The following is a 10,782-nucleotide window of genomic DNA, read 5'->3' on the forward strand; positions in this document are numbered from 1 at the left end:
ACATATTTTTTCCAAGTACTGATGTAAAACATGGCATAATACAGACGTTGCATATTATTACATCTCTTACTGCGCTGCAGGTTTCCCTCGACACTGAATCCAATCACGGAAAAAATAAAAGTTCATTTGTTAATGTCAGTTTGACCTCATTCAACATTCCTGCAGTTTCAAAACAAATTCAATTTCTTTCCCCTTTCTCTTCTTCTTCTACTTTCTCTTCTGGCTTGTCCCGTGAGCGGTCGCCACAGCAAATCAACTATTTCCACTTCACCCTGTCCTTTGCATCGTCCTCCCCAACACCAGCCACTCTCATGTCCTCCCTCACTACGTCCATGTATCTTCTCCTGGGTCGACCTCTAGTCCTGTTCCCTGGCAGGTCCATCCTCAGCATCCTTCTACCGATATAGTCCCTGTCTGTCCTCTGGACATGTCCAAACCATCAAAGTCTGGTCTCTCTGATCTTGTCTCCAAAACATCTAGCCTTCACCGTCCCTCTTATTGTCTCATTTATAATCCTGTCCAACCTGGTCTCTCCCAAGGAGAACCTCAGCATCTTCATCTACGGCATCACGAGCTCCGTCACCAGGAACTCATCTGCCCTCCAGATCGTTCAGGTCAGTCTGACGTGAACCTCATGATTGCTCTAATTGCCATTCTCTCGAAGGTGTGTTGGTATTAAACACGATATACATTTGACTGTTTTGCATCACGCTTAACCCGCAGGCCGTACCTCAGATAAATGGCTGAAGACAGGACGATGATGATGGTCTGGCCTGAGCGAAGACGAATCAATGGACTTTGCTCAGTCGTCAGAGACACAGAGCCGTTACAGCATCACTAAGACGGGGACAAGAGAGAGAACAGAGCAGAAATATTTACGTTTATTTGAGTTGGTTATTATATAGAACACAACAATCCCACTTTATTTTGCGTATTCTGCAGCTACCTGCTTGCGTAAGGAAGAGGAAATGACATCACGAATAGTTCTGGAGACCAATGACAGGTAGCAGCTTCAGAGACTGCCTCTCATCACCCCTTCCTCTGACCTCCGACCCTCTGACACCAACCAGCTCCACCCACACGAGCACCGTCAGCTGTGAATGCTGCCCCCCCCCCCCCCATCTCCTCCTCCAGGCCCCCCCGCCTCATTCTCTCCATCCAAAAAAAAATCTTCTGGTATGACCACAGAGATGAGAGGAGGAAGAAAAGGAGAGCTGGCACCCATATCAAAGGCCCGAGGGGGAGAAAAAGAATGGGGCCAGATGCAAGCTGGCCGTTTCAGCACGTTGGTCAGCTGTGAATGAAACGGCCTGCAAGGGAAGCGGCGCACATGAATATGCACTTTAACTGATGCAGAGCCTGAAGGGAAGGATCACCAAGGCGTGCTCTGATGAATTGTTCCAAGGCGTGTTATAAAACAGTGTCGGCGTGGCTCCAGGCGTGGCTCCAGGCGTGGCTCCAGGCATGGCTCCAGGCGTGGCTCCAGGCGTGGCTCCAGGCGTGGCTCCAGGCGTGGCTCCAGGCGTGGCTCCAGGCGTGGCTCCAGGCGTGGCTCCAGGCGTGGCCACAGGCCGGCAAAGGTGCGACCTTCACCTCTGCACATGACACGCATGTCAGTGAATGCATGTTCTGGTCTCCCCACGGACGTCAGAGAAGGACTTTTCAGCACGGCTGATCTTCATCACTCACCGATTCACTCTTTTCCATTAGCGCCCGTCTTAAAGTTGTCCAAAGGACAACCAGAGAAGACACCTGACAGCGGCGGAATCGTGGCCTCACACACTTTGAACATTAAGCATTTCTTATTATCAATATGTGGACTGTAGCCGAGTGCGCTTTCGATTTAAGACGGGCGAACAGTTTCCTTGTAAACTCAGCGCTGGAGCCTCGCAGCAAAAAGGTTGCAGGTTCAAATCCTAGGACTGCGTGGGTTCTCTCTGGGGTTTCCCGGCTGCCTCGCACCACCAAAAACATGCAAACTAGGCCGACTGGTTGCAGCAAATTGCCCATAGTTGTGTGAATAATGTAAAAACTCCACTTTAACAGAATTTAAAAACCTCTTTCAGTAGTGACAGTATTAACCACGCATAACTAATTAGACTCTAACTCCGCCCTCTCTGCTGGGACACGTCCTTCAATGTCAGGAGTCTGACAGGAAACAGTTAGCTTCAAACTGTTAGCCTTTTATTTATTGTGTGCAACTGTGGTATTTGAAAGTATTAGTACAATCTTAAATGCAAAACCTATTTTCAATTAGATTAAAAGTCTTTATGTGATGACACTGATATAATTATCTATTTAATAGACAGACCCCCCCCTCCAGAATAATTTAGGTAAATTATCTCTCTGATGTTGCTTCAATGAAAATGAATAGCTAGCTGCTGATTTCCAGGCCACCTTTAATCTGAAACGTCTTATTGAGCAGCTCAATTAAAAAATCCCCAAATTTAGCCAAATTCTGGAGGCCAGACAAAAAAAAAAAACCTGCCGACAAATCCTTCAGATTTCTCTGCACCGCCAATTAGCATGATCTTTGAAAGATGCTAATGGCATCTTGAGCAGTAAAAGAAGTAAATAATGAAATTAGAGGACGCCTTGCATCTGTATTCAGTCCAAGTAGGAGCCTCGAGTATTTCTCATGGTAATCTAATGTTTGAGTTTTCGTGTGTGTGTGTTGTCATAATGCATTCTGTGTGTTTTTCCCCTCCAAACTGTTGTTCAGACATTCGTGTAGGAGCTGGCAGAGAAACAAAGACATGTATTAGGACCCATTGTCTCCTGTGATTGTGAAAGTAAACAGAAACACTGATGGGGGGGGGGGGGGCACACGCAGCTGCACACACTTGAGCCCGCCTGCTTTGTGAAGTGGGAGACAGGGATGATCGACCCTTAAGACTTTGTGAGAGATGATCCCATTATCTGGAGCTTCTCGAGGGCCGAGCCGTCGCCGGCGCCGGCGAATGAGGCTTTGAAGATAAGAATTTACCCGCAGCAGAGAATTTGGAAGCAAAGCGTCTTGGAGTTGTCAAAGTTCGTTGTGAGAGGGTGAAATGCAACAAAGCATCAAATCAAAGATGAATTACTCTGGTCACGTAAAACAAACCGAAGCAGGACAAGTGAAAATTTGACAGTATGGAAGGAGGAAAATGTTTTTTTGTTTTTTTTCCACTATACAAATTTAACAGGCAGAAAAATGACCATCGTTTCAGCTCCAGTAAATCATTGCCGGACTCGCGTTAAAGAAGAAAAAGAACAGCGCAAACACTTTCGATGTATTTTATGTTTAAAGGTGAAAAATAAGAATAAAAATCCAGGACAAGACGACCGCGTCAAGACAACAGGCTCATCAGATTCTGTTTTCCAGATTGCTGCTCGAATCAGCAAATCACGGCATTCTTTCACGTCTACGTGAACTTTGAGAACATCTTGAAGTAATTTTATTGAGCGCTGCTTTTGCCCCATTGTGGAAAAAGTGGCTCAGGAGCACCAGCTAACAAGCAGGGGGGGGGGGGAAGTCATGCGGCCGGCTGTAGCCCGGAAAGACCCGAGCACTTCAAGGCTGCATCAGGGTTCTATTCACCGAGTTATAAGTCAGTAAATATCTCCCTCTCTTTGTTTTGGACTCCCCTCCTATCTGCCATTGTCTCTGTCCTTCTCAACCCAGCCGGTCCAGACAGATGGCCAGTCTTGGGTTCTGTTCAAGGGTTCTGCCTGTTAAAGGGACGTTTTTCCTCGCCTCCGTCTCCAAAGTGCTTGCTCTTTGGGTTGGGTTCCGTCTTTCACTGCTCAACCTTGTAAAGTGTCTCGAGATAACTTTCTGTTCGGATCCGGTGCTATAAAAACGCATCGAACGAGTCCGTCTGCAGAGAATGCGATGATGATGACCCCCCCCCCCCCCCAAGCCGCTGCAGCTCACTGCATGTTACCTGTTGCTCTTTGAATTTCAGCGCCTCTTAAGGGATCTGATAAAGTTCTCAGCCAAACGCATGCGTGAAACGTGATTCACGTACCTCTGCTCTCTCTCCTGTCGTTGGAGGAGCTGGTGCCGGAGCCGTGGGCTTGAAAGCAGGAACTAGAGGAAGAGGGAAGGTCAGAATGTGGCAATGAGATGCATAACGCTTGTGGAGACCCATTTAGATGCAGCAAATAAGTAAGTATATCACAAGTTAGACTTGTGTGTGTGCGTGTGTGTGAGAAACACACCAGGTTCGGCATGGAGAGGCTGTGATGGCGCTGGAGGCATGGTAGAGGGTGCCGAAGCCGGAGGTGAGGGCGGTGGCGGCGATGGAGGGGCTGCAGCCGCTGCTTCTGGGTCAGTAGTGCAGAGTGATGGAGAGAATGTGGAAAGGAAGTGAAGAATTAAGTTTTCTTCTTTACATTCTACCACATTATAAACTCAAATATATTATGTGCTTGTATTACGTGGTGTAACTTCACAACTATATCACGAAATATCTGAAATGTAATCGACGCGGTGAAATGAACAGCGGCCTGTCATATTCAAAGGAAATATTTAATGCTATTGTGTGTGTGCGTGCGTGGAGGAGGGATGTGATTGGTTGGCATATGAGACCACACCCCCCCTGGTTTGTAGAAGGGTTCTTATCTAGACCAGTACAAGGAACGGAGTCACTTCTTGCAAGCTGCTGAGGTGCAGCCCCCCTCGGATCCGTTCACACAGGTGGGCTCCGAGTATTATAATGCGTTATGACTGCAGTGTCAGGTTTCACTCTCTTAACTCAACCTTTAATGCTAATTTTGTTTTCTCTTCTCTCTTTTTAACTTCAAGCAGCACGAGCATCGAGGTTTTGAGGTACGTACTCACCCCGCAGAGCAGCTCTTCCATCCGGACCTCATGCTGTCAAATTCAGATGAAGTGGATGCTTCTGTGACTTTTTACAAAGACACCGAAGACACAAAGATGTCCCAAAATGCAGATTGCAGCACTTTGACCAGAGACTCCGAGCATTTCTTCAGAAGGCCGCGTCAGGCGTCGCCTGGATCCGCTTCTTACAGTCAACCTGACCGGAACCCACACAGCGACCATCAGGCAAAGCGGGCCAGAGTAGAGAACATCATCAGATGCATGACCATCTCTCCTGACGTGAACAACACAGATGCAATAAAGCAGCATCAGGAGACCAACCAGATCATTCAAGGACTCGCTCCGGGACAGGACAGCCGTGGATCTGGCTCTCCAGGTCTCAGCCAGACGACAAGAGCCCAGAGAGAGAGTCAGCAGAAGCGCCTCAGAAAGCTCAGAACGAGTTTCAGGCGTGGGGATCGAGTAACCGACACGACAGGGAGAGGCAACCAACAGCACAATCCCAACTGGAACAATACTCCGGACGCAGGGAAAGATTCGTGCCAGGCGGAGACCGGCTCCGCCAGAATTGGACTGAAGAAGGGGACGTTGATGAAGAACTTTCACTCCAAACCGGAGCAGATGAAGCTAATGGCGGACGTTTTAAAGTGCGAGCTGTCCAGGGTCGTTGCCGACGGCGTCGACTCCATTCTAAAGAGCATGCCACTTCTCCAGGCGTTTCCACATCGAGAGGAGGGCACGGAGCCCGGCATGCCTTTTCATTCATCAGCTTGCCCCGATCACGACGTAGACGTGTCCTGTGGGACGGCAGAGGGTCAAAAACCTCAACCGGACCTCGTGGAGAGGCCCAACCCCCAGTCCAGATTGAGAGGTCGCCGTCCACCCGAACCCCGGACCCTGTTCGGCCACGAGTCCCGTCCGCCTGGAGAGCAGTCAGAGAATCGCAGCGCCGCTTCTCACCGTGCCCTCAGACGCTCGGAAGACGAGCGAGCGACGTTGGACACACGTTGGAATTTAGTCCAAGTGAGATCAAAGGACAAACCCAGATCCGTCAGAAGCCCACACACTCGTACTGCGTTAGCGGATCCCATACTTTTACAAGACCCGCGTCTCCCTCGCGTCAAGGCCGAGTCTGACAGACTGGTGAGGAGCAACCTGTCCATGCTGAATGTATCCTTTTTCTTTAAATTCAATGAAGCATCATATTTTGACTTGATATTTTGCTTGCCTTAAGCCAAACCAGCGATCCCATACATCCCTCTTTATTGCAGCTTCTGGGGCAGCTGCCCTTAAATACTGGTAGCAATACTTCCTGTAGAAACATGAGATAACAATGAGAATGTCCGTGTGCAGGATTTGTTTTCCCCTTAAGACTTGTACATTTAGGAGAGTCTGACCACAAACCATCTGAAGAGAGCGAAGCTCATGTTCTTCTATACACGCTACCCAAGCTCAGCGGTCCTGAAGAGGTACTTCCACGACGTCCAGGTGACAAAACACTCAGTTGTGTATTTGAGTTGACAATATTTACACATTTCTATTGTAAAAATAGACCTACAACCCCCCCCCCCCCCCCCCTCATCACAAGATACATGATGCATAATTCTTGAGTTTAAACTAAACCAGAAGTCTGAAAATAATTAGCTTTTTTTTAATAATTTGCTGCATTCTTTTAGCGATTCTAAGGCTCCAGTTTATACAACCACAGAAAAAAAAGACTCGGTTTCAAACAAGTTCATTTCATTCTGATACTTTTATTTTCCAAAAATACATTATTGTAAGCAAGCAGTCAGATCAGGATGAACACATTTACATCAGCATTAAAAACACAAGATGATGAACAATGCAAAGTGCAATGTTTATGTGTTTATTAGCTCCGTATTTTGAAATGTGCGCTGCAGCAGCACTTCGTAGCTCGTCCTGGACATAAATCCAAACAAGTTCACGCAGCAGGATCCCGTCAACTTACCCTTTCCTCTCTGGGCTCACCTTCAGTTCACGCGTTGCATCACTTCTCAGCTCATCAAGTGGTTCAGCAACTTCAGGGAGTTCTTCTACATCCAGATGGAGAAGTCTGCCCGACGCGCCGTCGTCGTGGGAACGCCCGATGTCAGAGGTCTGACTGTGGGGAGACAGTCACAGCTGTTCAGAGCTCTCAGCACGCACTACGACAAAGCCAACGACTTCCAGGTAACGGACCAGACACTGCTGCTCATAATAATAATAATAATAATAAAAAGACATCTTTAACTAATATCCTGAGATATTAGTTAAATATTTGCCAGTTTTTATTAATTTCATTTGAACATAATTTAGTTTTTATGCATATTGTATTTTATATTTCATAATATACACAAAACCATTTCCCCAGGTGCCTGCATCGGTGCTCTAATTTGTGACTGTAGATTATTTTGTAGGAATGATAACAGGATAAATTTAATAACTGCTTCTATTTTTTTTTTTAAATACAAGCACATGAATCGTAATTCTAAAAAAAAGAAATGTAAGCATTTCCAACAAATGAACTAAGTCACTTAAATTTTTTTTGCTCAGCATTATGACGTCTTGTTTCATCAAGATACTGTCCGTTTTAAGAGCCCTTATTTGATTTGAATATTTGTGAAAAGGCCGTGCATGAGGAGGGCTTGGTATTAACAGGAATATGTTCACCCAGTCAAAGATGCTAATCTTTGATCATATCTAATTTAAACTGAACAATAATACAACAGTGAGAAATGTTCAAAGGCGTGAGATGCTGCCATTTAACGCTTCTTAAATGAGGATTTATTGCTAAATAAATTACAGCTACTTATCATTTCCTGATGACAGAGATTATGAATAACTGCAGACTGACTATAAAAATGTGGCCTTGACATGAGGTCAATTTCATTTAATCTGGAATTAATGTGACATGCATTTTTATTTTAAATGTACAATAATGCAAATCAATATGTGTAACTTTGATGTCTGCAGGATTAGCATGGTCTAATTAAACGTTTTGATCCAACACAGGAATAAATGTACAACCGATTTCAAAATCTTACATCACTCATTTTTCATCCCAGCAGCAAATATCAAATAACTCCTAATGCTATAGTTATTTTGAATAATGAATGTTTTTGAATAAACCAGTAAGAGTTCAGACGTTTAGAGCAAATAGGTAGTTACATTTATTTTCTGCTAAAACTCCATAAAAAAAAAAAAAAAAAAAATCCAGTTGCATGTTTGATGGAATGGAGAAATGCTTTTAGTTCAAAACAATCTCTTTTTAACATGTAGGTGTTAACCCTTTAAAGAGCAGGGACTAGGGGGGGGGGGGGGGGGGGGGGATTAGAATTATTTGACCGTTAAGTCCTGAATTTCTTTTCTTTTCTTTTTTAGATTCCTTAATCATGAAAACAAAACTTTAGCAACTGGATTCACATTGATATCATTCTTAGTTCAGAATTTATTCATAAAAAGCACACGTTCAGTAATTGTGGATTCTTCTGGATCTATAGAAGATACAACAAATCCGTTTGCCCACTACTAATTCCACAGTGTTTTGGTAAAGACCAGCAGGAACAGAACCTCCTTTGTGGAGGTGAAAAGAGAGATATTATTAAAGGGTCAAAAAACAAAATTGTTTTGTTGTGAAAATTTACCCCGAATTCAACTGGATCTTTTTCCTCAGATATTAAAGTTGGAACAAATCCGCTGACCTGCCCCGATGTGGAATTTACTCAGCTATAAGACGACGCTTGCTAGGAATCTCTAGCTCTAATACTCAATGTGCCGTAGGCCGAAACTCAAGTGTCGCCCACATTTTTCCAACAATCTGCAATCCGGATGAAATTCAGTGGAGAGATCTTAGCCCCCCACTCTACATGGTCAATAATCAACCGATATTGAGGAAGTAATTTTGAAGCTCCATTTACTGCAAAAGTTATCAAAAAATTAAGTGATTCACAATACACGATCAACAAAATGTAATCATCTGTTCTCGATCCGGCCAGAACCTTTTGAGTTGTTACCAACAGACAGAAATAGGCAACTATTCAAACGTCTAAAGGTCTGAACTGTCAAAACATACCAGCTAAACCACAGATACACAGTACATGCTTGTGTACCTGGATATTTATGGCAGTAGATTGCAAAGTGACCTTCAAACTAGAAAACATGGATCGGATCATCGGCCGTATGGATTAAAAAAATACAAATGGTGTTAGTGTGTGAAAACGTGTCAGCCAGCAGTGGCTGAATATCGGCTCAGTAACACTAACCCAGAGGAAGACTTCATGCAGTGCACGATTTTGTTGCAGAAACATTTCATTCATCAGAGTACGGCTGTATTCACATTAGATCTAGATGCAGGTAACTTTTGAGAATATGAGCCATCAGGATAAACCTTTGACATTACTTACCTTGATTTGTTAGGTCTGATCCTGATCATCTTAAAGGTCACATATTATACACACTTATATAAAATATATTTTACAGTCTTGGGTCAAAATATCAAACAGGTGCTGCAGGACAGCGTTCCTCTTTCCTGTCTCAAACCGCTGTGCTAGAAACCTCTGAAAATGAAACTGAAATTAAATTCACAGCGGCGCGCTACCATGGCAACCGGTGATGTAACTTTTTTTATAGCACAGACAAAAAACATTACCAACAAAAATAAACTTAATCCACTCTGCTCTTCTTCGACTCGTGTGGACGTGTGGAGTGCACGCATCTCGTGAACGAGCCCCCGATGTGACGTCACAAGGGGGGGGGGGGGGGGGGTGTGTGTGTGTGTGCTGCCAAACATGTTTCAATACTTGATCACAGAACTACGCAAACCACGCAGGAGTGACTGGATGGTCTAATTTAGCAGTTTTTGGGTTGGTAATGACCCAAAACCACCAAAATATTAGACCCCCCCCCCCCCCACACACACAATATGCCCCCTTTAATTGTGTTGTCTGTACACAATATTTTGTCAAAGATCTCTGTAATTATCTTTCATCTCCTGCGGATTCACAGGTACCCGAGAGATTCCTGGAAGTTGCAGAGATCACATTGAGAGAATTTTACTTTGCCATTTCAGCGGGCAAGGATTATCATCCGTCGTGGAAAAAAGCAATCTACAAGGTGATCTGTAAACTGGACAGTGACGTACCCGATGAATTAAGGAATCATCCGTTTGGATGAGAGGAGAGCAGAAGACGTGACGTGCTGCAGTCGTTGAGACACAACGCGGATTTACTCGCACCTTCTCTAGAAAACATCTTTGTGCAACGCAGGACATCCTTTACTGCTATATGCATTTTGCTATATCACCAACGTTATATAACAAAACCATATTTTGTATGTTTGTGCAGCGTTGACATCTGTGAAATGTCGAGGTAGAAAGAAAGCAGACAAAAATGGTTTTGAACATTTTTCTTTAATAAGCATAAAACACTGTCCACACCACATTCAAATGTTTCATGCTTTATTACTCTTGAATTATGCGCACACATTTAAGATACAAAGAGTGATCAATTATTGGACTTTCACATGTATAATCTCAAACTCCATTTGGTAACTGGCACTGTTCCGTTGCCGTCTATCTTCCATACTCACAATGAAGATCCATCCATTGTCTCTGAACTGAGAAGCTGCGATTGGTTGTCCAAATCCAACAGTCTTTTTCTTGTGGCTCCTTTTTTGGTGAGAATTCCCAATCCTTGTTTGGTTTTTGTTGTTGAAAACGCAGATGTCAGATTTCTTATATTTTCGTATTTTTAACTAATTTTTGAATCCGTAAATGGGGTTTTCAATCTGAAAATATGTTTGTGCTGAATCCATTCTGGATCTGATCCAGATTAAATTCAGTGGAGAGCTAGAGGCCCCCACCCTACATGACTGTGTCAAATTCCATAAACATTGGTCAATAATTAACTGAGATACGGAGGAACAAACTCCAAATCCATTGACTGCAAAGTTAAACATTT

General features: G+C 44.2%; 1 protein-coding gene across 1 annotated transcript; it reads left to right on the top strand.

The window, feature by feature from the left end:
* The first annotated feature begins 1,178 nt into the window (after window positions 1–1,178).
* Window positions 1,179–9,997, top strand: LOC137909582 (prospero homeobox protein 2-like). Its single transcript, XM_068754046.1, has 6 exons — window positions 1,179–1,289; window positions 1,439–1,580; window positions 4,833–5,995; window positions 6,212–6,313; window positions 6,821–7,015; window positions 9,830–9,997. Exons 1-6 carry the CDS (start codon window positions 1,179–1,181, stop codon window positions 9,995–9,997), a joined length of 1,881 nt encoding a protein of 626 aa, XP_068610147.1.
* Window positions 9,998–10,782: the final 785 nt, after the last annotated feature.

This window comes from Brachionichthys hirsutus, chromosome 20 (genome assembly GCF_040956055.1).
Source record: "Brachionichthys hirsutus isolate HB-005 chromosome 20, CSIRO-AGI_Bhir_v1, whole genome shotgun sequence".
Lineage (NCBI taxonomy): Eukaryota > Metazoa > Chordata > Actinopteri > Lophiiformes > Brachionichthyidae > Brachionichthys > Brachionichthys hirsutus.

What these genes read in the sequence shown, in the direction of transcription:
- LOC137909582 (XM_068754046.1), top strand. Translation starts at nt 1,179, where the DNA reads ATGACCACAGAGATGAGAGGAGGAAGAAAAGGAGAGCTGGCACCCATA. An exon ending in CTGGCCGTTTCAGCACGTTG is followed by an intron (nt 1,290 to 1,438) that starts GTCAGCTGTGAA and finishes GCGTGGCTCCAG; the next exon opens with GCGTGGCTCCAGGCGTGGCT. An exon ending in ACAAAGCCAACGACTTCCAG is followed by an intron (nt 7,016 to 9,829) that starts GTAACGGACCAG and finishes GCGGATTCACAG; the next exon opens with GTACCCGAGAGATTCCTGGA.